Source organism: Leuciscus leuciscus, assembly GCF_965113295.1.
Source record: "Leuciscus leuciscus genome assembly, chromosome: 15".
Taxonomy (NCBI): Eukaryota; Metazoa; Chordata; class Actinopteri; order Cypriniformes; family Leuciscidae; genus Leuciscus; species Leuciscus leuciscus.
The window spans coordinates 31,933,140-31,960,247 of NC_138739.1; the positions used below are offsets into that span (position 1 = coordinate 31,933,140).

The 27,108-nt window shown below is 41.5% G+C and overlaps 1 protein-coding gene across 1 annotated transcript; it reads left to right on the forward strand.

The window, feature by feature from the left end:
* Window positions 1–1,396: 1,396 nt before the first annotated feature.
* Window positions 1,397–26,832, forward strand: LOC309476721 (chloride channel CLIC-like protein 1). The gene is made up of 8 exons (XM_082139897.1): window positions 1,397–1,618; window positions 15,482–15,592; window positions 15,681–15,905; window positions 15,995–16,135; window positions 16,275–16,374; window positions 17,075–17,172; window positions 21,866–22,012; window positions 22,089–26,832. Exons 1-8 carry the CDS (start codon window positions 1,499–1,501, stop codon window positions 22,209–22,211), a joined length of 1,065 nt encoding a protein of 354 aa, XP_081996023.1. The 5' UTR covers window positions 1,397–1,498; the 3' UTR covers window positions 22,212–26,832.
* The last annotated feature ends 276 nt before the right edge of the window (window positions 26,833–27,108 follow it).

A 27,108-nucleotide genomic window follows, 5' to 3' on the forward strand; every position in this document is an offset into this window, starting at 1 on the left:
AATTATCTTTATTGTGAAAATATTTCTTGCATTTATTCATTCTGTACTGCAAAGTTACTTATCTGTTTACGTTTTACTTATCTGTTTATCTGTAACTGTCATACTGTTTAACGTTGTTAGTGTTGCCGCACTATCCTGATCATTATAGCACTAAATAGGAACAACCAAAGGTCTTCTATATAATTTAAAACACATACCATGATGACTAGACCTTGGTTAGGTGTTCTTATAATGGATGTAAGTATGGGGGACAGCAAGCAAATATTAATTATATGTCAGTTACTGCCTTTTGCCTTTGCACGACTCCTTATTTTTGGCATATGATACAAAGGCAGAGTACAGTAACAGCCAAACAAGGGTCAAAGGTCAAGTTTGAGCTCAAGATTTTTTGCATACAAACATTTCTTCATTATAGCAACTAGTTGTCAAATTTTGGGAGTCCTACCTATAATACTTTTGTCTAGACAAAACAGAAACTTTAAAGTCATTTTTCTCAGTTTCACACTCTAGCGAGTTAAGGTCTTTTGCCTTTGCAGGGCAGTATAGGTAAACGAACGAATTCAACCCAAGCGCTCGTTGGTGACGTGGATGATTACGTTACAGTTGATCATCTGTCCATCATCGTATAAAGCCCGCCCTGATAATTTGATTGATCCGAACAGCTCTGGTTCGAGCATAACAGCTCCACAACGGATCAAGTCCAGACCTAACTTCCCTACCTTAAAATGTTGTGTGGGCGGGGCCAAGTTCGGCTGGCATCTAGGCTAACAATGGCTATTATTGATCAATAAAATTGAAATTTAACAAAAAGAGACAGAGTTGTGTCATTTCATTTTATATTTCTTATAAGAATATTTTAATATAAAATATGATATCACCAACACGTCATATATTTTTTCATGTATGGGATGGGAAGTATTTCAGAGTATGTTGTCTTGAAAGAAATCAAGCATCACTGGCAAAGGCTCAAAAGAGATGACCATGCCTTTCTAAAAGATCTTTTAAAAACAGGCTGCTGATGATAGGCCTATAGGTAAAACAAGTTTTAGCAAATATGATGTACTGCAATATTAAATAATACTTAAATGCTGACCTGACTCTCTGACTCTGACAACTTAATTTGAATGGTTTGTGTTTTTTGTTTTACTTTTAGGACTGGAAAACATCTGGCAATGGTGTCACAACTTCTTTTTCTGTTTGTTGAAAAAAGCTACACTACATCTTCTTTTCATCAGTTAGGGTACAACTGAACAAACTTGTTAGAAGAGTAAACATGATAGAACATGAACATGATCTGTTCGAGGCTCTGCCCTGCCCCTGCCTGCGTCTGAAGATTTTTGGCTATCCCCGAGCGGGAGGCGGCGAATCAGCTCGTTCGCGAACGACACATCATAGTGTGTGTGCGTGTATATTTGATATTTAAAAAAAAACAACCCCGGAAGTTTTGATAGTTAGTCTGAGTTCTCTTATTGTTGTCGGTTCCAGCATAGGGATTAAGATGACAACCTGTTCGTTGTTTGGATTCTGTAGATTCCTTATTTTTTGTTGTCTGTTTGTTAGTGCAAATGCATCTATCCAGCAGGAAGATGATGAACGAGCAACGAGAAAACCCACAGAGGTAAAAACTCTTTTATTAAATTCTTCACAATTTTGTTTTCAGTGTAAATAACGTTAGACTCCATTGAAACATTTCATTGTAAAATGTCAGCGAACCGTTGTTCTGCTCGGGATGTGCTATTTATTAAATGTATTAGGCAAGGCAAGTTTATTTATATTCATAGATGTCACCTACGTCACTACAAATAGGACGCCGCCATATTTACGACCGACTCGCCCGATATGGCCGCCCAAACTGCCCATTTGAATGAAAGAGAGAAACAGAGATACCTGGAGAAAATTTCAATTTTAGGCTCCGATCCTTATTTGTTACCCCCAGTTTTCTTTAGTCCATTATTATTTGTCCCAGGCTTGCCCCAAGTGGCCTTTCATGATATAGAAATATTTAAGTCATAGAGCTTCATGGCGCGAGTTCATGAGAGTCGAGGCGATGTCATGAATGAATCTATCTAATCCGAACAGCAGCTGGCAGAGTCCAGAGAGACACCAGCATCAGCAAAGCCAGAGACATCAGCCAAATATCATAAAAGACTGCCATATCTGTCCGAAAGAACAGATGTTCAATTATAGAGAAGGTTACACAAATATCGAAATGAAAGAATCTTTCGAGTCGAATCTTTTTGAATGATGCATTTAATCGGCTGCGATTAAAAGCTATCAAGAAGTAAAGCTCATCAGTGATTATAATATAACGACTTAAATTGCAGTTTATTCGTCACATAAAGCTATCATATTAATAAATAACGATATTAATATAACGGACTAGATATCTAATAACGTATTACATCACTTTTATTATACTTCTGTGATTTTTTTTTTGTGTGTCTTTTTTTTTTTTTTTGCGTGACAGCCCCCAGTAGGCTAACGTTACTCATTCACTTTCATTACATCGACAAGAAGAGTCTCCATAGGCTATACATATTCAAAAATGTCCCTTTGTCTTCCACGGAAAGTAAACTTAAGGATTTGCACAAAGTGAGTAAATGACGGCAGAATTATCATTTTTGGAAGAATTAACGTTAGTCCTTTAATATGCATTTCAAGGCTGAGATGCATCGTCTGCAGAGCTAACGTTACTAACACAAAATAACATCTAAAGCGCATGTGACGAAGACCAGGGGCGTCATGCAAGCCAAAATTCTGGGGGGGCACAATCTGAGACGTTGCAATTGTTTTCTGAAGGGTGATATGGATCATGTTAGGAGGGGTCAGGGGGTTTCTCCCCCTGAATTTTTTTTAATTCTGGCTGCTAAACATACCATTTCAATGCAGTTTGGGAGGGACAGAAATACCTTAACGGAGCAAGCAGCAACCCTCCTCTATCTGAGGACTAAGTTAAAGTATCTATTTTGTAAGTTTATGTAAAAGACAGGTTGATGAAAGAACTGTAAGCTCAAATTCAAAAGCTTTTGAAGTCTACTTCATTAAAGCATGTTTACACACACACTTACTGTACACTTAGGCCTACTACACATGATTTTAAAAACAGTACCATTGCAGTTCTCTTACGAGAGTACCCTCGTGTTGCGTAAGCTAGCTTACGCTACGGGAAAAACCCTTTTCTTGAGAATACTGAAGCCCAAAAATTATCCTTAATTTTTGCATTAGTTTAAAACGCATTGCTGCATAAGCAGACCTAGGCAGAGCGGCTCGCGCGCCTATTGGTTGCTCAGCAGCAACTGCTGCAACCTATCCAGGACCTGCTCGTGACGAAGCACCAATGAGGGCGCGGGCGCCCGTGCGCGTCACGTCCCGCCAGAATGGGCGTGGCTACAGGCTATAAAAGCAGGCCCGTGAGGTTGTTCTCTGATTTTTCAACTCTTCAGCGAAGTGGACACTCACCTCGCTGTTCTCCGGAGAAGCTGCGCCGTCGAAGAGCCTTCAGCGGGACGAGCTTCAAGCCAGCCATCTCGCCGCTTCCTCTGCCGTTCCTGCTGCGCTATCCGGCGCCAAATATCCTTTTTCATTACCGCGTGTTACGTTACACACGCTTGCATCTAAAAGAGCGAGGCGTTGTTGCAAATGCCTCTTTTCAAAAAGTGCGGCTCCTGCCGAGCCGATCTCAGCGACGGGGACCGCCACATCCTGTGCGTTTCCTGCCTGGGACACACGCGGACCACGCGCTTTCCCTGGGCGGCTGCCCGGAATGTGAAGTGATGTCTATGGCGACCCTGTGGGCTCGCCTAGCATCTTTCAGCGTGGATCCCGCCCCTCCGCTTCTCTCTTCTGGGCCGCGCCGTAAAAAGCGCTGTTCACAGAGAACACCGGAGGCATCTGCCGCGAGCGCTTGCATGCCGGATCTCTCCCCGTGTGCATCGCTCTCTGCATCCCCCACCTCTATCACGGCCGGCCAGCCGCCCGCTGTGGATATCGAGTCGGGGGGAGATGACGCAGAAGGGGACAGCTGCTCTATCCTGGCTTCTGACTGCGAAGGCTGGTCGGGCTCCATTCCGGACCCCGCCCCTTCTCTTCAGGAATCGAGCGGTGTGCGGTCTACGTTCGACGCCGAGCTTCTTCGCCTGCTTACCAAGGCCGTGGAGGACCTCGGCCTCGATTGGTCGCTTCCTGACGAGCCTGCACCCAGCAGGCTGGACGGTTGCTTTCTGCCAGGCCGCTGCTCGACGCCTCACACGAGGCCTGCCCCCTTTCTTCCGGAGCTCCACGAGGAGCTCACTAAGAGCTGGAAGGCGCCATTTTCTGCCAGGCTGCGTTCTACTGTCTCTTCGACGCTCTCTCTAGTAGACGGCGCGAAAGACAAGGGCTACCTCTGCATTCCTCCGGTCGAGGAACCGGTAGCCACGCACCTCTGCCCGCCTTCCGCCGGATGGCAGTCTCATCCTCGAGGTTCAGAAAACCTCCCAGGCTATGCGGCATTTCTTGCCGAAGCGCTCCAGTTCCGCTACGGGTCGCTCTAAACAGCCGCCCAACCGGAAATCAGCGCCACTGCCTCCCCCACCGTCAGCCTCACAGCGCCGTCAGCCGAGGGATTCCCAGCGCTCACGCTCATCCAGCCGCCACAGACCGCCTTCCCCTCGGGGACCCCGGTCCAAGATTGTGCTAAAGGCAGAGCCCTCAAAGTCTTCCTGACCACGTAAGGAAGACGAAGATGGTCGAGTCCCGCTGCCCCCAAATAAATCACAGAAAGAGCATTCTGTCTGTTTATCCGGCTCACGCCGATGGTGTTATAAATGTAGGTCATGTGCCCACTCCACAGTGTTCGCGCCTACATACAAACACGGCCGACTCAGTGACTCACACTCATTCACGGCCCATATCGATAAACTCGGCTCACGCCGTGTGTGTTTTGAATGTGGGAAAGGTGCCCGCTGTACAGCGCTCATCCCTACACACAAACACGGGCTGCTCTGTGATAAGCACTCATTCAGAGCCCCCGTCAATAAACACAAAACGTGTCCCGTGTGTAAATCACCCTCTACCAGACACGAGCTGTGTTATGTGTGTGCCTCCATGAGCGCGCTCTCTCTCTCAGGCGCTGTGAGATATGTGCCACACACACACAGCGACAACAGCCCGCGCGTTATTCTCCCTCTAGCTTTTCACATAAAGGCATGGAGGGAGCTGCCGGGCGTGTCAGAATGGGTACTGAACACGGTAGAACGAGGCTATTCACTACAGTTCGCTCGCAGACCCCCTCGCTTTCGAGCCAGGGTCGAAACCACGGTGAACAACGAAGTAGCACACCTACTTCGCGCCGAGATTGCGAAACTGTTAGAGAAACGAGCCGTAGAAGCCGTCCCTCACACACTGAGCGAGGCAGGTTTTTACAGCAGATATTTCCTCGTTCCAAAGAAGGATGGCGGTCTCAGACCCATCCTAGATCTCAGATGGCTGAACAGAGCCCTTATGCAGAGATCGTTCAAAATGCTCACGACCAGTCAGATTCTCGCGCAAATTCGCCCGAGGGACTGGTTTATCTCTGTGGATCTGAAAGACGCATATTTTCAGATTCAAATAGCGCCCCATCACAGGCTTTTCTTGCGATTCGCCTTCGAGGGGCTGAGCTATCAGTACACCGTCCTGCCGTTCGGTCTGTCCTTAGCACCCCGTACATTCACGAAGTGCATGGATGCAGCGCTCGCTCCCCTGAGACAACAGGGGATGCGAATACTGAACTATCTGGACGACTGGCTTATTCTAGCCCAGTCAGAGTCAGAGTTAATAGCGCACAGGGCTCTATTACTCGACCATTTACGGGATTTGGGTCTCCAAATCAACTGGACCAAGAGTTTACTGTCTCCCAGCCAGAGAATCTCTTTTCTGGGAACAGACTTAGACTCTGTGTCAATGACAGCGCGGCTGACGTCACAGCGCGCGCTGCAGATTCAGCGCTCAGCTGCAGCTTTCAGGACCGGCAGCATTTTTCCTCTCAAACGTTTTCAGAGGATCCTGGGTCTTATGGCTTCGGCCTCGGCAGTGCTCCAGCTGGGCTTGCTTTTCATGCGCCCGCTGCAGCACTGGCTGAAGACGCGGGTCCCGCTGCGAGCATGGTCCGCTGGCCGCGTTCGCCTCAGGGTAACTCAGAACTGTGTCACAGCACTGAATCCCTGGAAGGCGGCAGACTGGTATCAGTCAGGAGTGGATCTGGGCATGGCTTCGAGACGAAAAGTAATCTCGACAGACGCATCCAACTCAGGTTTGGGCGCCCTCTACGAGGGCAGACCAGTGTTTGGTCTGTGGGCAGCCTCAGAAAGGCGCCTACACATAAACTGTCTGGAGATGAAAGCGGTCGAAAATGCCTTGAGATACTTTCTCCCCCTCCACAAAGGCCACAACGTTTTGGTCCGCACGGACAACATGTCAGTGGTGTCATACATCAACCGCCAGGGCGGTCTCAGGTCACGGAGCCTTCACAAGCTGGCGGAACGCCTCCTCTTGTGGGCCCATCACAACCTGCGCTCACTGAGAGCATCACATGTCCCGGGCTCCCAAAATGTGGGCCCAGACATGCTGTCCAGGGACAACATTCCCCCCGGGGAATGGTCCCTGCACCCTCAGATAGCCCAGTTACTATGGGACATCTTCGGCAGAGCGGAGGTCGACCTCTTTGCGTCGACGGAGAACGCGCACTGCCCAGTATTCTTCACGAAACAGAGAGATGCGCTGGCCCACGACTGGCCCAGCCGTCCGCTCTATGCGTTTCCCCCGATCGCGATGTTACCACAGGTAATCAAGCGCATCAGGGAGAGCAAATGCTCTGTGCTCCTCGTGGCGCCGCTCTGGAGGAATCAAGTGTGGTTCTCAGAGCTGATGCAACTGACGAGCACGACCCCGTGGCCGATTCCGGTGAGGAAAGATCTCCTCTCCCAGGCCAGGGGCGCGATCTGGCACCCGCGCCCCGACTTATGGGCCCTGCATGCATGGGCCATCAACGGGTACCCGCTGACCTCCCAGCGGCAGTGTTGAACACAATTACTCAGGCTAGAGCACCCTCTACGAGAAGGCTCTACGCCTCTAAATGGTCAGTGTTTTCCGGCTGGTGCGTTGCAGAGGTTCTCTCCTTTCTGCAAGAGCTTTTGGACGAGGGCAGGTCCCCCTCCACGCTCAAAGTGTATGTGGCGGCCATTGCGGCGTTTACAAAACCTTTGCATGGCCGGTCACTGGGTAGAGACGACCTCATTGTTAGGTTCCTAAGAGGAGCTAGGAGGTTAAATCCTCCTCAGCCCCCTCTGGTTCCAGCCTGGGACCTCTCCTTGGTCCTGGAAGCCATGAAGGGTGAACCCTTTGAACCCCTCCAGTCCGTGGATTTGCGGTATCTTTCACTGAAGACCGCTTTTCTCATGGCTCTCGCTTCAGTTAAGCGAGTGGGTGACCTTCACGCGCTCTCTGTGAGTGCTTCATGCTTGGAGTTTGGGCCTAATGACTCTAAAGTCATCCTTAAACCGAGGCACGGTTATGTCCCCAAAGTGCTTTCCACTCCGTTCAGATCACAGATCATTTCACTGTCAGCTCTTCCGAGATCTGAGGGTTAGGACGATGTGAATTTTCTCTGCCCCGTCAGGGCGCTGAGAATTATGTCGAACGGTCTGATGCTTTCAGGCAGTCAGAGCAGCTCTTCGTTTCGTTCGGTGGCCGCACTAAGGGCTTAGCCACATCGAAACAGAGCCTGTCCAGATGGATAGTTGACGCTATCGCTATGGCTTATAGGTCTAAGAACCTTCATTGCCCTCTGGGCGTCAGAGCGCACTCCACCAGAGGCATGGCCTCGTCGTGGGCGTGGTCTCGCGGAGTCTCGCTCCATGATATTTGTACGTCGGCGGGCTGGGCCTCTCTGTCTACATTTATCAGGTTTTATAACCTGGAGGTGCCTGCCCTACAGGCTAAACTGTTGTCAGTCTAACATACTAGCTCTGTTCGCTCTCGCTGCAGATCGACACAGACTGTGTGTGGTTTGTGTTATACACAGGCTCCAGATCGACAGACCAGGTCTTCCTGTCTGTGATCTTTTTTCACCTGTCCTTCGGGTTCAGGTGGCTGACAGGCAGTGTTATCATTCTTAGTTCAGCCCACGGATGTACCTGGCTGTTCTATTGTATTAAGCACCCATTCCCACACTCTGGAATGGTTATCTCTCCCTGGGCCCAACCCTCATCGGCCCAGATATTACCACTTACGTTTGTCCCCGGGCACATGCCCTTGGGAACGTGCATGTGGACCTTCTCTAGCACGCACGGCGTTTTACATTGGGTTCCCGTAGCGTAAGCTAGCTTACGCAACACGAGAGTACTCTCGTAAGAGAACGCTCTCGGTTACTAACGTAACCTCGGTTCTCTCTAGATGAGGGAACGAGTGTTGCGTAACCCTGCCGTGCTTGTGCTACTTCTGGTTCGCTTCAGATTGAAAAACCAGAGAATAACCTCACGGGCCTGCTTTTATAGCCTGTAGCCACGCCCATTCTGGCGGGACGTGACGCACACGGGCGTCCGCGCCCTCATTGGTGCTTCGTCACGAGCAGGTCCTGGATAGGTTGCAGCAGTTGCTGCTGAGCAACCAATAGGCGTGCGAGCCGCTCTGCCTAGGTCTGCTTATGCAGCAATGCGTTTTAAACTAATGCAAAAATTAAGGATAATTTTTGGGCTTCAGTATTCTCGAGAAAAGGGTTTTTCCCGTAGCGTAAGCTAGCTTACGCAACACTCGTTCCCTCATCTAGAGAGAACCGAGGTTACGTTAGTAACCGAGAGCGTTTTTATGTTATGATAATTGGGATGTGACCTAAGAACGATCTTACATTAAAGGTACATAAAGGTGCTGAGGTCTGACTTTGTGGTGCTCTGAAATTAAGTTATTTTAATATTAATATGTGATGACGGACTTTGAAAGAAGTTTGACAGATTTCAGTGCTGAATAAGGTTAACACTACCCCGTTTATTTGAAAATGGTTAATATTTGACAGAAATGTAAAAAAGTAATCAAAACCGATCAGATAACGTTACTATGGCTTTGTATGGCAGTAACGTTAGCCAACTAGTTTACGGTTAGACTAGGCTAGCTATCGATAACGTTACACTGACACAACTTAGGTTAATGCTCTGAATTCGCAGCTAATATCAAATCCATAACTTTTTGATCAAGTTAAAATTTCCAGGTCAACCACAAATAATCCCACTACCTTTTAATATCATCCGATAACTAATTCAATGCCGATTTGTTGCTTTGCCCACTTACCACTTCAAGACCATCTGTAAAACATTACCAGCTCAACGTGCGAGACGAGTGAGTTGCTTGAACATACACAGCAAAGATTCGCGTAGCGCTCTAGATTTGATATACACAGACACCATATTAGGAAAAAGGGGCGGGCTGATGCATTGCTGTCCGATTAATTACACATCCAGAAGAATACATTTGAGTCGTTATAGGCTCTGGTATATTATGGAGCATAATAGGAATAAAGTTGTGACAAAAAAAATTATCAGGGAGGAAAAATCTGAGGGGGCACGTGCCCCCTCACTTTGAATGGGCATGACGCCACTGACGAAGACAATATCTTTATGAACTTAAGAAAAATATTTATTAGATTTAGGTAGGAATTAACTAACAGACAGACAGACATATATTCAAAACAACCTCAAATCTTACTAACTTACCATGATAAAGTGCTTTAACATTTAAACAGATCCAACAAATAAAATGAAGAAAAAACATTATCTGTCGATGTCTGTGTAATGTTGGGCATTGAGAGTATAATGGAAATATAATTAACACAAACGCCAACATGAGACTTCAGGTCTTTTAAATAAATGATTCTCTCTTCTATCCTTTTCTTTTGGTATAGAATAAAATACCAGTTCAGGGTTCCTCTTTCGGCTATTGTTGCAGCCAACTGCACAACATATTGCAGGCATTACTGAGACCGTCGGTCGTAAAGATGGCGGCGCAAAGCTACAGTGACGTCAGGTGAACCAAATGAATAGCACATTTCATACACAATGGCAATTCAAAGTGCCTTACATAGAAGAAATAAAAAAATAATACAAATAAATAAGAATAATTAGAACAGTTTAGAAAAATAAAATAAAATACAGTATAGTACAAACAGTCAGACGAACAGTGGCACAGTGCTCATTCAGTAAATGCATAGCTAAAAAGAAGTGTTTTGAGTCTGGATTTGAATGTGACCACTGTAGGAGCACATCTGATCTCTTCTGGAAGCTGGTTCCAGCTGCGGCTGGCATAATAGCTAAAAGCGGACTCGCCATGCTTAGAGTGAACCCTTGGTATTTCTAGCTGATATGATCATAATGATCTGAGTGATCTGTTGGGTTTATATTCAGTAAGCATATCTGCAATGTATTGAGGTCCTAGGCCATTGAATGATTTAGATACCAGTAATAATACTTTAAAATCAATCCTAAATCTAACTGGGAGCCAGTGTAAAGACCTAAGGACTGGTGTGATATGTTCATATTTTCTGGTTCTGCTCAGAATCCTAGCGGCAGCGTTCTGTATGAGCTGCAACTGTCTTATGGTATTTTTGGGAAGGCCAGTGAGGAGTCCATTACAATAATCCACCCTGCTGGTGATGAAAGCATGCACAAGTTTCTCTAAGTCTTGTCTGGAAACAAAGCATCTAATTCTTGCAATATTTTTCAGATGATAGTATGCTGATTTAGTTATTGCTTTGACATGACTACTGAAACTAGTCTGACTCTGGAGTGAAGGTATGCGTTCACCTTGAGAACTTCATCTTTGTTTCCAAACGCAATGACTTCAGTTTTGTCTTTGTTTAACTGAAGAAAGTTTTGGCACATCCAACTGTTGACTTCGTCAATGCATTGGTACAGGGAGTCAATGGGGCTGTTAGTCATTAGGCGATAGGGCTAAGTAGAGCTGTGTTGTCTGCATAGCTGTGGTAAGCAATTTGGTTATTTTTCATTATTTGGCTCATTGGGAGCATATACAGGTTATTAAAGCATTTATTAAATAGAAATCTTTTGTAACATTTTAAATGTCTTCTTTGCTCAATTTAATGAATGCTTGATAAATAAAACTATTAATTTCTATTTTTAATCTTACAACAAATGTTTGAATGGTATCGTGGTTTCCACAAAAATATTAAGCAGCACAACTGTTTTCAACATTGATGATAAGAAATATTTCTTGAACAGCAAATCAGCATATTAGAAAGATTTCTTTGATCACAGGAATAAATTGCATTCCGAATTAAAAGAGATGAGATAAAAAAATAAAATAAAATCTGTCAATTAGACAAAGATCAGATAAAAACTGTTATTGCACCTGACTGTCCCCCTCCCCCTCACTTCTGAAATGATGGCTACACCCCTAACAGGACACCTGCGCGAGCAGTGATGAAGGTTCACTGCGTGTAACTGTCTTTTCAGTGTCTCGATCCTTGTTCTCAGTTAAACAAAGGTTACAGTTGTAACCCGAGGCATTTTCAAAGGAGTCGCTACACAATCTGATCTTGACTGTGTGGGCGGATAGTGGGGGTTAAATATTAATAAAAAATGATTCAATATTTATTCACAAAATCCAAACATTCAGTGTAAGAGTAATAAAATGACAACATTATTTATAATAATACGTTTATTTGATTCACAGCATATATAGGGCCCTATCTTGCACCCAGCGCAAGTGACTTTGTACACCGACGCATGTCATTCCTATTTTGCACCCGCGCAAAGCGGACTTTTCCCTCCACAGAAGCGCGTCGGTAAGTTAGGAAATACACTTGCGCTCCCGGGGGCGGTTCAGCGCAAAGAGGAGGCGTGTTACGGCGCAAACGTTCCTTCATGCTATTTTGCAGGTTTAGAAAACAATTGCGCCACTAACCAGGAAAAAATTGTTTAAAGTCAGTGGCGGGTTGCGCATGTTATTCATATGCTATTTTAAGGGCGCATGCTTGGCCATAATCAATGTAGCGTGTGCACAACGCGCATACACTTTGATTCTCTCATCTACACAGAAGCAGCAGTTTTCATTTTTGCAAATCATACATTATTACGATAGATAGATAGATAGATAGATAGATAGATAGATAGATAGATAGATAGATAGATAGATAGATAGATAGATAGATAGATAGATAGATAGACGATTTATTATAAAAGCATACATCTAGCTTACACATTTATCCAAATTATCATACGCCTGTTTAACCGAAGTTAATTTGGGTGGGTTTCTCCATTTCAATGTAACTTCTCTCTTCTACGGCCGTGACGAGAGCGTTGCTCTCCTTGGCTGTGAACCGCTCCTGGCGCGCGCCTGGCAAATCCGCCGTTACAATAGCAATCCGCTATGGAAAAAGCGCGTCTTCTCTTAAAGGGAATGTGAGATGACGCTCTGATTGGTTTATTTCACGTTACGCCCAAACCACACCTATGAATAATGAAGCTACTTCAGACCAACCCATTTTAGATTTGCGCCGGGCGCAAGAGTCATTTATCCCGCCGGGAAAATAGCAACAGCGCCGAGACCCGCCCACAAAGTTACTTGCGCTTTGCGCTTGACACTTGCGTTTCAGATCGTTAAAATAGGGCCCATAGTGTTTTGACCTCGACAACCCAACTCCATTTTTCCGAAGGCGTCATCGCTTGTTTGCTAAGGGGTCAAAATTATTGTTTTTCCTGGGTCAAAATTGGTCTTCGGTGGTGGCCGACCGACACTGTCATCCTTTCTTGCCCTCTTTTTTTATTTTTATTTTTAAAGCTGTGATTTTACCACTGGATTTCATAGCTTTGTACGATAAAATCCTTCTTTGCTAGACGGTATATAATCATATCAATTTCAAAAAGTAGAATAAAAAAAGTACCATTAAAAAGTTTATTTTAACCAATAGTCTAATTTTCTACCATATGCAATTGAATACAATTAGCAGCTATCTAACAACAACTTGCTTTGCACTTTTTTTCTGTATTCACCTCACTCCAGTCTACACATTGTCATATAAATAACCTGAAAATACAGTAGTTTATTAAGGTTAAATATTGCTAACCACTAAAAAAATGGGGTAAGCACACACATTCTCATTTTAAGAGGGGTTAAATGTGGTTTGATTTGTTTACATTAGTTAATATTAGGCTAACTTACATGAACCATGAGCAATACATTTGTTATTTATTAATCTTTGTTAATCTTAGTTGAACAAACAATGAACAGCTGTATTTTTATTATGTTACTTCACACAGTGCATTAGGCTAACTAATGTTAACAAATACAACTTTTGATTTAAATAATGTAGGCTACTATAGTAAATGGTGAAATTAACATGAATAAAGATAAAAAAAATGCTGTAGAAGTGCAGTTTATTAATAGTTAATGTTAACTAATGTAGTTAACTAGTTTAATAAATGGAACTTTATTGTAGTGTTACCGATTTGTTATACACCGATTCAGTGTTGGACAGGGCTGTGTTTCCCGAAACCTTCTTAACGATACGTCGTTCTTAAGTTACGCCTTAAGCTGTACCATATCGTTAATACGTGTTTCCCGAAACGTTCTTAGTTAAAGGGGTGGTTCGGGATTTTTGACATCGGACCTCATTTTTAAGTCAGCCTGGTTGTTATTCATCAGTGGAGACATTTTTTTTTTTAATTATCCAGTCCTTATATTTGGATAGTTAGCCGATGCTAGGCTAGCGCGAGTCAATGGTATATGTTAGCCAGCCATTAAAAACCGTTTTACCCACTCCACAGTGCACCAAACGCAAATCAATTATAACACTAGACTATCGATGTATATGTCTGTTGAGAGAATAATGTTAGAAATCAAACTTACCTTTCATCTCAATGATCCCAAAGGAACTAGTTTCTCAGCAGCTGCGGAATTTTACTTTGCTCCGGTTAGTAATGCGGCAAAAAGTAAACACAGAACAGAAGCGCACTGTAATCAGTGTACCAGCGGCAGGTAAATACACTTGCGTCATGTGTGTACCGGCTCACTCGGTTGCCTAGGTAATCAATATCACTCCGCTGCTGCTGTAGACAAGGCTTATGATTACAGGGAACAAATTATAACTAATGCAATGTGATGAAAGGTAAGTTTGATTTCTAACATTATTCTCTCAACGGACATATACATCGATAGTCTAGTGTTATAATTGATTTGCGTTTGGTGCACTGTGGAGTGGGTAAAACGGTTTTTAATGGCTGGCTAACATATACCATTGACTCGCGCTAGCCTAGCATCGGCTAACTATCCAAATATAAGGACTGGATAATTTTTTTAACAAAATCTCTCCACTGATGAATAACAATCAGGCTGACTTAAAAATGAGGTCCGATGTCAAAAATCCCGAACCACCCCTTTAAGTATACCTTCTGTAAGTCATATGTTCGGAAGGTTGGTCTGGACCACTCTTAGCTTTACCTTATCACTGTTGCAGATCTATACGAATATAATTCTGAAGTTATAATACACCCTGACAGTTCAATTAGGCTAATTCAAGTGTTTTCATGCAAAGAATAAAATTGTCATTACACTGATTGTTGTTAGATATTTAATTATATTATTATAATTAAAGAGCGCTTTTAAAGGCCAGTGAAAGCATAGGCTACTGTCAGTTAAGTCCTAGGCCTATTCGGACGCTAATTGTTTCTCATGGGCTCGTACGGTATTTTAAACATTAACAGGGGTAAGTCTGTGATTTTAGTGCCGTCAGAATCCATAATATCAGTGTTTTTTCTCACCCAACCCACTTAAAAATCCCTGGCCAAATTAGTACCTACTGTTTTTTTGACAAACAGGTCATGTGGAGAATTAATTGCCGTCTGAATCCACATCTGAGTTTACAAGAAGAGATTCAAAATCCACTGTTCCTTTTTGATCATTGCCGAGCACCGTACGTAAGATGTAGGCTACCCTTTTATTACTGAAATGCTGGAAAGTATTTACAAGAACAATATTTCATCGCAGCTCCATCTCAGTGAACAAAAATGGAAAAGTGAAGAAAGCACGTACATTTTTTAAATGGTTATCATGGCAGCAATATATTTTAAATAGGAGATTCAGTACTTTTAACCCCCAAACATGTCCCCGTCAAGAATTATGAATGCCCACCGTTTTGTGTGTCCTGGCGCCGGCTCTGATAACCTGCTTTCTGGAATACCCCCAAGACACACAAAAGTGTTTACACTTGTTGTTTTTTCAGTATGTATATGGACAACATCTGGACACAGGTCGCATATTAATGCCAAGAGTAAACAAGCCCTTTGTTTACGGGGGTTAACTTACCGGGGTAAAGTCTGCTTTTCTGCTGTTCCATAAGCGCCATCTACTGTGAGAGTGTGAATGTGCATTTTTATTCAGCCCATCCCCTTTATTTGTTCCGCCATACTTTGGGTTTGTTTACATTATATTATTTCATGTTGCTACCTCTCTTTTTTAGTTTGATGAACACAAAAAGCAGGGGACCGCCACCTCTTCAAAGCCAGTATGTCTTCCAGTATTCAAGCGATTCCTTTCCAAGCTCCTTGAAGAAACTTCAAAACTTGGCCTGGTATGTGACTGTTTTATCCAGGTAATTAAATCAATATTACTCTACATTGCTAAAGGTTTCCCAACTTGTGCTGTTTTAAAATCTTTAGCCTGATGATGTAAAAACAGTCAAGCACTATGACGCCGAGGTAAAGCTGTCCAAGCAATCGCTGGCAGAGATCCAGAAGCTTTTGAATGAAGAGAACGACTGGACCACTGGAGCCATAGATGAGGCGCTCAGTCAAATTCTGGTCAAATTCAAACGCCACAACAATGAAGCCTGGAAATGGCGTTTCAAAGACATGTTTTATGTGGATGCGGATACAGCCCTGAGGGTCAGTTTTTGTATAAGCCTTTTAGAGATAAATGATTAAATAATTATATTAATATTAATAAATGGATATGTGCTGTATTTTGTCTACAGGTTTCATTGATTGTTCTGATTGTCGTAGCCGTTATCTGCACTGAACTCTGGTCTGTGGTGTCCTGGTTTGTCCAGTTCAGGAGAATGTTTGCTGTTTGCTTTTTTATTAGCTTGATCTGGAATTGGTTCCATCTTTATATGGTAATCACTTTTGCACAAAACACTGTCGACTGTCCATCACATTTTTTGCTATTTGCATTGAACAGAGGACAATGAAGAGAATAAAACATAAATATGTGTGTTCAAGAGTAAAAAAAAAAAAAAAAAAAACTTTGGCTAGGTTGTCTTTGCGGAACACAAGAAGAACATTGTGGAAGTGGAGAGCTTCAATGGCAAATGCACTGGGCTGAAAGAACTGGACTGGAAGGACAGTTTATCAGGTGAGCTGCTACTGTTAAAGGAACAAATTCCCCAAAATTAGAATTTTTTAAAGGGTTAGTTTATTAAAAAAGTAAATTCTATTACTCACCCTCATGTCGTTCCAAACCCATAAGACTTTTGTTCTTCTTCGGAACACAAATTAAGATCTTTTTTGTAAAATCTGAGAGATTTGAGTATTTACCCAAAACGCTGATGCTTCAAAATGTTCATTAAGAGATCGCAAAATAAATCTATATGAATCAAGCAGTTTAATCCAAGTTTTCTGAAGGGACACGATTGCTTTATATTATGAACAGATTGAATTTAGGCTTTTGTTCACATTGATTAGCAAAATATAGAGCTTATACTTGCTTGAAGCGCAATAACAAACCTTTTTTTGCTTCATTGACCGTATTTGATGTGCTCAATATATGTTCGCTGATCAATGTTTATGTGACTAAAAGCATTAATTAAATGTGTTCATCATATAAAGTGATGAGCGATCAAGTCTCTGCTAGATTCATATGGGATTTATTTTACAATCTCTTTATGAACCTTTTGAACTGTCAGAGTTTCTATGGGCTGACAGAAATCTCTCAGGTTTCATTAAAAATATCGTTCTCTTACGGCCCTCGGCCTCGTCCTGCTTGCCACAAAATGACATGAGGTTGAGTAAATAATTATTTTCTGATGAACTGTTGTAACTCTTTGTTGATTCAGAGTGGTACAGACGGACATGGACTCTTCAAGATGATCCTTGCAAAAAATATTACGAAGCCCTAGTGGTGAACCCCATTTTGCTTGTGCCTCCAACTAAGGTTTGTATCTTTTAATTTCCAATGACTGAAACTTGAATATGATAGGAGACTAGAGGTCGACTGACAATGGATATTGCTAATGCTGTTAAATATTAGTACGTTCCATTTCTGATAAATCAGATGCAATTTTTTAAAATTAGTATAATGAATGAAAACATTCAGCAGGAATGCATTAAACTGATCAAAAGTGACAGTAAAGATTTAGCTAATGTTACAAATGCTCTGGGATCATTTTGAAACCCGAGTTGGGGGTGCCATAAACATTAAACCACAAAAAAAATAAAATTCCACAATGGATACAATGGATGCCTTGTCTTGTTGTTAAATTTATTGTAATTACAGGAAATTCCTGGCAACTAATTGCCATAAATTTACAGCAAGAAATATACAGGATTTTTACTGTTACAATAAAGTCTATCTTTACTAAATAAAATAAACTGTATTTATACAGCAGTGCTACTGTAGAATTATTACAGTAAAATACTGTAATTTATTTCAATTTACTGTATATTTACTGCAACTCAGTTGCCAGGAATTTCCTGTAATTTCACAGGACAGAATTACTATTTAATATTGTAATTCAATATACTGTATATATCCTGTTATTTGTAAATATTACAATAAATGCTGTAATTTCCCATATTAGCCAATTAAAAACACAAAGGTATATTTTCTTTGTTTTATTAACAAACTGTGCAAAAATACATATTACAAAAGTATCAAGTTTCAAGTTTTTATATCTGTTAAATAATGACAAATGTGTAAAAAACATAAGTAACCTATTCCTACTTGCTCATAAAAGAAAATGACTTAATGTATTTAACATGAACAACTTAAACAACTTAACATTTACAATTACATTGGCTTTTACATTATTTTTCGTAAATATCTACCGTCATTGTACGCATGCATGTACTGTATTGTATGACGCTTTGGACAAAAGCATCTGCTAAATACCTTAACCATACTTCAGAAAAATGTCATTTAATTAATGAAAGTTGTAATGTTAAACTGTCCGTCAGACTCTTCTGTTTACACAAATGTCCTGCAGGGGAATACCAACTCTTGGTAGAACAGACACTTAACAGTAATAGCTGGGTCTCCATCCAACTTTTTAATGCACATTTTAAAGGAGCCATATGTAAGGTTGTGGCCAAAACTGGTACTGCAATCACTTTCAAATTACTGTAGAGCGGTGTATCCCCTCCCCCTCCCCCCTGACTCGAGGTTGCCAGATAGGCTGCAGGATCCAGCACGAACGTTTGTAGCTGCAGCTGTGGTAACTAGAGCTGAGCTGGCAACCCGGATGGCGAAACACTACTGACTTCGTGATTGGTAGATAGCCGGAGGGTGGAGCTTCAGGCCAAAACACAAGATGACAACATCAACATCAGTTGAGGGCTGCAACTTCACTTTTTAAATGACAATATCCTGGCTGGACTACTGTTGTCAGTGATATAAGTATTTGAAATGAACATGATTTCTTAATGTCTAGTGACATATCAGGGCCATTTTATGATTAATTGAAATACATTTCTTACATACAGCTCCTTTAACCATTTGAAAAAGAAATCCTGACTGGAAAAGGTTAAAATTCACATCAAATACACTCACCTAAAGGATTATTAGGAACACCTGTTCAATTTCTCATTAATGCAATTATCTAATCAACCAATCACATGGCAGTTGCTTCAATGCATTTAGGGGTGTGGTCCTGATCAAGACAATCTCCTGAACTCCAAACTGAATGTCAGAATGGGAAAGAAAGGTGATTTAAGCAATTTTGAGCGTGGCATGGTTGTTGGTGCCAGACGGGCCGGTCTGAGTATTTCACAATCTGTTCAGTTACTGGGATTTTCATGCACAACCATTTCTAGGGTTTACAAAGAATGGTGTGAAAAGGGAAAAACATCCAGTATGCGGCAGTCCTGTGGGCGAAAATGCCTTGTTGATGCTAGAGGTCAGAGGAGAATTGGCCGACTGATTCAAGCTGATAGAAGAGCAACTTTGACTGAAATAACCACTCGTTACAACCGAGGTATGCAGCAAAGCATTTGTGAAGCCACAACACGCACAACCTTGAGGCGGATGGGCTACAACAGCAGAAGACCCCACCGGGTACCACTCATCTCCACTACAAATAGGAAAAAGAGGCTACAATTTGCACGAGCTCACCAAAATTGGACAGTTGAAGACTGGAAAAATGTTGCCTGGTCTGATGAGTCTCGACTTCTGTTGAGACATTCAGATGGTAGAGTCAGAATTTGGCGTAAACAGAACGAGAACATGGATCCATCATGCCTTGTTACCACTGTGCAGGCTGGTGGTAGTGGTGTAATGGTGTGGGGGATGTTTTCTTGGCACACTTTAGGCCCCTTAGTGCCAATTGGGCATCGTTTAAATGCCACGGCCTACCTGAGCATTGTTTCTGACCATGTCCATCCCTTTATGACCACCATGTACCCATCCTCTGATGGCTACTTCCAGCAGGATAATGCACCATGTCACAAAGCTCGAATCATTTCAAATTGGTTTCTTGAACATGACAATGAGTTCACTGTACTAAAATGGCCCCCACAGTCACCAGATCTCAACCCAATAGAGCATCTTTGGGATGTGGTGGAACGGGAGCTTCGTGCCCTGGATGTGCATCCCACAAATCTCCATCAACTGCAAGATGCTATCCTATCAATATGGGCCAACATTTCTAAAGAATGCTTTCAGGACCTTGTTGAATCAATGCCACGTAGAATTAAGGCAGTTCTGAAGGCGAAAGGGGGTCAAACACAGTATTAGTATGGTGTTCCTAATAATCCTTTAGGTGAGTGTATTCTAATGGGAATAAAAACTTCTATGTGGATTGACTCAATATTTCGTTGATGGGAACAGATGTATTCTCATAAATTCGCTTTTGTTGCAATTTTATCAGGTGTTTCAAGTTGCCCTGACAACCTTACGGTTTGATCCCACAGCGGTTCACGACTCCTCCCAAGGTGTGTTTCCATTTCTAATTCGCATAACAGAGTTGATCGAAACGCTCTCCAATTAGAGGGATTTTATTGCCAAATTTTTACAAATGCGTTTAAAAGTAATTTTTTTATTGGATGGAAACCCGTCTATTGACATCAATGCATAATCTATCAAAGCCTAACAATACTGGACAATAAGGTAGTGATTCATGGGACGTTCCATATGAGAGTGATGGATCTATTTTCTTTATTAGTGTGTCAAAAGTTTAAACATACCTTTGTATAAAGTCCCTGAGGCGTCTTTAGGATACTGCATGTTGGACACATAGTAAGCAGCGAAGGTTGCAGCCACTCCATTCAAAAGACTGTTGTGGGGCCCATCACAATTGTTCCTTCCATGGACATCATCCACTTGTCTGCGCTTAGTGTCTCTCCTGAAATGCACAATATGATAACTAAAAGAGCACTAGAAAGCTACACTATAAACACACACACACACACACACACACACACACACACACGAGTTGCAGTGTTGGCATGATAGGCGAAAGTACCAATTTGGGAGACAAAGTTATGGTATGGTTTCTGCTAATAGGTTTTTTTTATGGATGCAATAGCCTCATGTTGAATTATAATCTTTCCTTTCTTCTTTGACAAATATATCCAAATAACAACTACTGACAGGGCTTAAAGCAAGGAAACTGAAATATGTTCAGAGTGCAATAAAAAAAGTTCAGTGTGCCTATAAAATCCAAAACTTTACCCCATTTAAATTTGGCTGCTATCCCCTTCAAAGTAGGCTCCTTGTGCAGTGATATCCAGTTCTCAGTTCTCATCTTAATGTTATTGTACATACATCTGTTTTATGATTTAGCATTGTTATTTCTTTAAAAGCAAATATCTTCCTTTACTTTGAGCGTTGTAACTTTGCAGATGTTGTTTATGCTCGAACAGCAACATTACACACTAACTAAAGTTAGAAAAGTGAAATCATAATCAACCACCCCTTTAAAGGAGTAGTTCACTTTAAAATGAACATTAGCCCATGATTTACTCACCCTCAAGCCATCCTAGGTGTATATGACATTCTGTCAGACGAATACAATCAGAGTTATAGTTAATAAACACCCTGATGCTTCCGAGCTTTATAATGGCAGTGTATTGTATGTTTTATACACAGGGAAAATAGCCTGTATTTGACCAAAATTCCAGAGTTGCCAGCAAGCTGACTATTTTAGGGTTGTGAACATTAATGGTTAACGAATGGGATTCTAAATATAATTTTGACTTTAATAAAATGTTCTCAATAAATAAGCAAGAAAGAACAAACCTGATGTCCTCTATGATTCCTGTTCTTTCCGACAACAAAGCACTTGAATGCGGTGAGCTCGTAATCATGACTTCAGAAGTGGAAAGTAGGACATTTCCAATAGCATGTGAGGGCAGCATTAAATACACAGAGCTAGATGAACACAGGTAAAACAGTGACAGCAAACTATGACTAGAAACTAAACAAGACAATGAAACTATACATGACTGTGACAATTATATTTATTGTTTTTTTTTAATTAATTATTTATTTTAATTTATTAATTATATATATTATATATATATATATATATATATTTTTTTTTTTTTACAGTTTCAAAAGCGGTTATCAGAGCTGTAATAAAAGATACAATGAAATGCATTGATAATAATTGTGTGGCTTTTTTTTATTTCAGGCTATCACGGTCACCATAACCAGCTTCATCACAGATCCCTTGAAGCAAATTGGGGAGGGTATCGGTGAGTTCCTGAAAGCACTGTTGAAGGATATACCAGTCACTCAACAGATACCTGTGCTGCTTACTATTGCATTAGCCATCTTTGTAAGTGCTGGGAACAGAAAACTTGTTAAATATCTTATTTTAAAAAAACATACTAAGTCATCTTTGCTCTTCTCAGGTGTTTATGTATGGCAGTGCTCAGGCAGCTATACATCAAGCAGTACGCTTGCCCCGGATGGGCTGGAGAGGGGACCCACCGCCTCCTGCGGTAGGACAGCGCCAAGCTCCTCAACTAAGGTAGCGTGAGGACGTCTCGGAAGGGGGTGATGCCCCACAGCCACCACAAATACGCCAGGACGATGGCAACAGAGTGAATCAAGCAGGAAACCAACTAAATAGACGTTTAAGCATGGAGCTCCGAGAGGAATTTGCCGGCTCGCCCAAAGGGACCCAGAGTGAGAGTAGAGACTGAATCAACCAGGAAACGGAGATAACTAGGGCTTCAGGGCAAGAGATGCTTATGGCTCACAAAATACTTCAAAATGTAATCCTTAATATAGATGGTTAGATTTTTTATGCTTTGAAAGAATTATCTTATGCTCGCTAAAGATGCATTTTATTCAATCAAAAATACAATAAAAACAGTAAACATATTTTATTACAATTATATTGTTATTAAAATATGTATTTTCAGCATCATTTCTCTAGTCTTTAATGTCACATGATTCATCTTCAACCAGATGGAACTGGATAAATATTCTGAAATGTTCTGATCCAGTCTGACTTCTGACCTGTAATGCTCCCTGAATCATAATCATACACTGTTGTTTGTTGACCAGAGGAGAACTGACCCCCGACTGAGCCTGGGTTGCTCCCAAGGTTTTTTTTTTCTCCATTCTGTCACCTGATGGAGTTTGGGTTCCTTGCCACTGTCGCTTCTGACTTGCTTAGTCGGGGACACTTAATATATTAAACAATATTATTGATCTGCCTGTGTAGGGCTGAGCAAATATGGGCAGAACTCTTTACTGCCCTAGTACCTCATAAAGCCTTTTAAAGGTATACATGTGAATTAAACGTGGCACAATGGCTTTCATCATCCCAGTATGCTAATGCCGATCTAGTGCAGGGATTTCATCAATATGCTGATTGAGGACTGTTGGGACACTCCAGGCACAGGATGGTTCTGTCAGGAGAGACGGAGTCGTTTGCACCTTAATGACACGTCTGTACCATTTGCTTCACAGGACATATGCTTTCAACTACATACTGTTTATTTATTAGTGTGTTCTAATATGTAACTATGTCATGTTTGGTCTCATCTGACAGCTTATAAACTGAAAAGAATGGTGCTGAACTTAATAGAGATATTAAAGTATCCTAATGTACAATCTAGGTATTATTTGTAGTGGAGATAATGGGCTCAGTCTGGGTGCTAATTCTGGGTTTATCACCAGGTTCACTCAGGTGTGTCAGCCAGAACACCACTTAAGGCCAAATATTCCAGAGTATGAAATAAAGAGCTGAGAGATAGTTCTGAGTGTAAGGCCCAATCCCAATTCTATTTTATACCTCTTCGCCTACCCCTTAACCCTTGCCCCTTGAAACAGAGTGGCAAGGCGTAGGGGTGAAAATATTCCCCTAAGAAATGGGACACCACTACAACACCGTTACACATCATTATACGTTGTCGCTAGTACCTACGTCACAGGAGACGCGCCAATGTTTATCACAAACTTCCAAAATTCCGTCGTCAGCTGTAGTCATCTCAATTGCGTGGGTTACAGCAATTTTTTAGCATTTTTCTTCTGAAGTTCGCAGAAAACAACGGAGATGACGATATCTTCGAAGCCTAAGTATTTTTGGACTTCAGGAAACGTTGCTCGTTGTCTGCGCGAAAACGAATGAGCCTCCGGGTTTCCTCAGGTGTCCCTGTTTGATAAAGAACATACAAGACTGGTTGATCATGTTGCAAAAAGCACGAAACTGTGTAAGCACTGTTCGTTTATATCGTGTTCACATATAACCACAAGAAAACAATGCGTTCATAGCAGACATACGGTAAAAGATAAGCCAATTCCCTACCGCAATTACATTCAGCAGTTATCAGACATGAAAATATGTTGCGGGACTATCGTTAACGAACTTCAGCAATTTTTTTGCAAACGTTTCTTTGAAGAACATGACCGTTAATATGAACACAAGATTGAATGTGACATAAAGAAAATGATTATTGGCAGCCATGTTGCCTCTGTAGCCGATGTATGCAGGTACATTTCTCATACCCCTTCGTTTGAAGTGTGGTCCCGAAAAATCTTCGTTTCAAGGGCTATCTGGCCCTTCCCCCTACCCCTACCCCTACCCCTCCCACCAAAAGAGAATCGAGACAACTCTACCCCTTCACGGGAACGCGCAAAACAAGGGTAGGGGAAAGTGAAGGGGTAAGGGGTAGAATTGGAATTGGGCCTAAGTGTGGTTTCTATAAAGAGAGAAACAAAATACAAATGAATAGAGGAAACATACACTCATTCCTTCTTAAGCACTAATATACAGTACATTACCAAACATAAACTAAACAATAATCAGAATATGACTATAGGCTATATCTCTTAATCTCTAACAATGTAAGCAGAGAGAAAGGATTCTTGAAAACACTTATTACCGGTATATGGGATTCTCAGATTTTCTACCATGCGTTAAGTTACCACTAACGTAGACAGCACTTCCTGTCATCTATGATACGCTTTAAAGCCTCCAACTAACTAAACGGCTAGATGCTTTTATTATGAAAACCCCGGACCCTGCTTTGTTCCGTTCGAGCTAGCAAAGCCTTGATAGAGAAGCCTCGATAGCGGTCCAGATAATAATATTTAACACCACTTACTTCTTATTTTACTCAACCACAAAGTACTGAACAATCCTAACAACAAGTAGTAAAGTATAAACATGTCTAAACACGATATGCCATATTTTGACCCGACGTACTGAGTCGGAAGTAGTATAACGGTCGTGTAGCGACCCTTAAACTCCTAATTCTCATCTACACCAAATAGCTAAAATAATAGCTGGTTTGACAAAGAAATACAATATCACTAGTAATGCATCAGATATACTTACTCTTCTCATTTACGCACACAAAGAAAGGTGCCGCTCACAATTACAATCCAACCGACCGACTATCTCTATCATACTGCATACTAACTGTGTGACGTCAGATACAAACCAGCACGCGCTTTGGCTACCCGGTTACAAGCACTGAATAAACGCAAGTAAATGTGAAACATAAAGCACAATATGGTCACCTGTACTAAATAATAGCAACACAAACATAACTTTGGGGCCTTTTCTACACTATTGCTTAAACATACATTGAGGAGAATATGTTAATGTTCTTCTCCCACTCTGGATCTCCACCCATCTGCCTCATCTTTTGGTTTCCTGTTGGTCAGTTTCGGTGTTGGTATTCCACTCATGTTTAACAGTGCTTTGCTCAGGGTATAAGAAGGAAAGGTAACTGTTGATCTAGGAGAAAGGCTTTAACCCTGCCACTCCCGCACATCGGTGCGTAACCTCATACCACAAGAAAGGCTTTTACGGCCTCTTCTGCACGACAGTGCTGTGCATTATTTGTTGCCACTAAGTTTCTACACAGTATGTTGTTCCATTCTACTGTCTGTAAATTAAGTTAAACATGTAACTTAATACATAACTTTGCCTGTTTTAAAGGCTTTGAGAATCTTTCCTTTTATTACCGATTATGTTGAAAGCTAAAGTGATTATAACTTTCGTTATCTAAACGTTCAGGTTAAATCCTACGTTTTCCTATCAGTTCTAAGAAAGACCTTTACCTTTAAAGAATAAGAGGTTAAAGAATAACAACAACTTTAATGGAGTCAGATTAATTATATTGGAGTCAGATAAATATTTGAATTATACACGCTATCCTTCAACTGCCTTTTGTTTTCCGATTATTGGTTCAAAATAGCAGCATAAGCTTCCAGCCTTACACCTGCATTAACACCATTGTATGAGAATTGAACCCAGCTGGACGACATCATGACTGCATATAAATTAACAAAATGAATATCTAATGATTTTTACAATGGAAATGAATCAACACTGAACTTACTTAAAGGGTAACTCTTGCCAAAATTGAACGTAGGCTCTTTTTGTTAATCTACCCGGGTCAAACTTTCGTGTAAAAGCATAATTAGAATGGAAATGCCACTTTTAAGATTGACCGTATTTTTGTTTTAGGTCAAAATGCCTTTTGAATGGGAGTGCATGGGGCACTTCTATGATAGCACCAAAATCGCTATTTTTAAAACACTAAGAAGGCTCGACACAACATAAAACTGGGCTCTACACATGAACTTGAGCATTTACTACATTGTTTGTGTACACAAAGTTTACTAAAAAGAAAGGTTTTGTACAACTCACTTTATCAGTTAGTGTTTACGGTGGCTGAAATTTATCAGTCAAAAGTAGTCGATCTCCAAATGCAACGTAACATGAGGAGAGTAAAGATGGAAAGCTCCTAAAGCTTGTTTCCATATAAATTCACGGATAATTTTTTTTTATCTAAGTTATCATGCTTTTTCATTGAAATTACAAGTTCATGACATTTCCTCATATGGAGTCAGTTCAGTACGTTGCATTCGGAGATCGACTACTTTTGACTAATTTGATCCTAATTATGCTTTTACACGAACGTTTGACTCAGGTAGGTTAACAAAAAAGAGCCTAGGTTCAATTTTGGCGAGAGTTACCCTTTAAGTTGGACAATGACACTATTTTCTTCTAGAGCTGCTGTACAGCCAAAACAAACTTTGTTGCATTATTTTTCTATTATTAGTGTAAAGCTGCTTTGAAACAATCTGTATTGTGAAAAGCGCAATATAAATAAAGGTGACTTGACTTGACTTAATTCTTTAGAAATCATTCTAATATGCTGATTTGGTGACTCCAGTTTGTTGAAAACAGTTAATATTTTTGTGGGACACATATTTTTCCACAGGATTCTTTGATTAGTAAAAAGATAAAAAGAACAGCATTTATTTGAAGTAGAAATCTTTTGTAACATTTTAAATGAGGAAAATCACGAGTAAATGCCAAAGGGGATTGAAATCCTCTCTAAAAACCCACAGAGACTGCCTTTACATATCAAAATGCATCAGATCATCCCAAAACAATGCTTG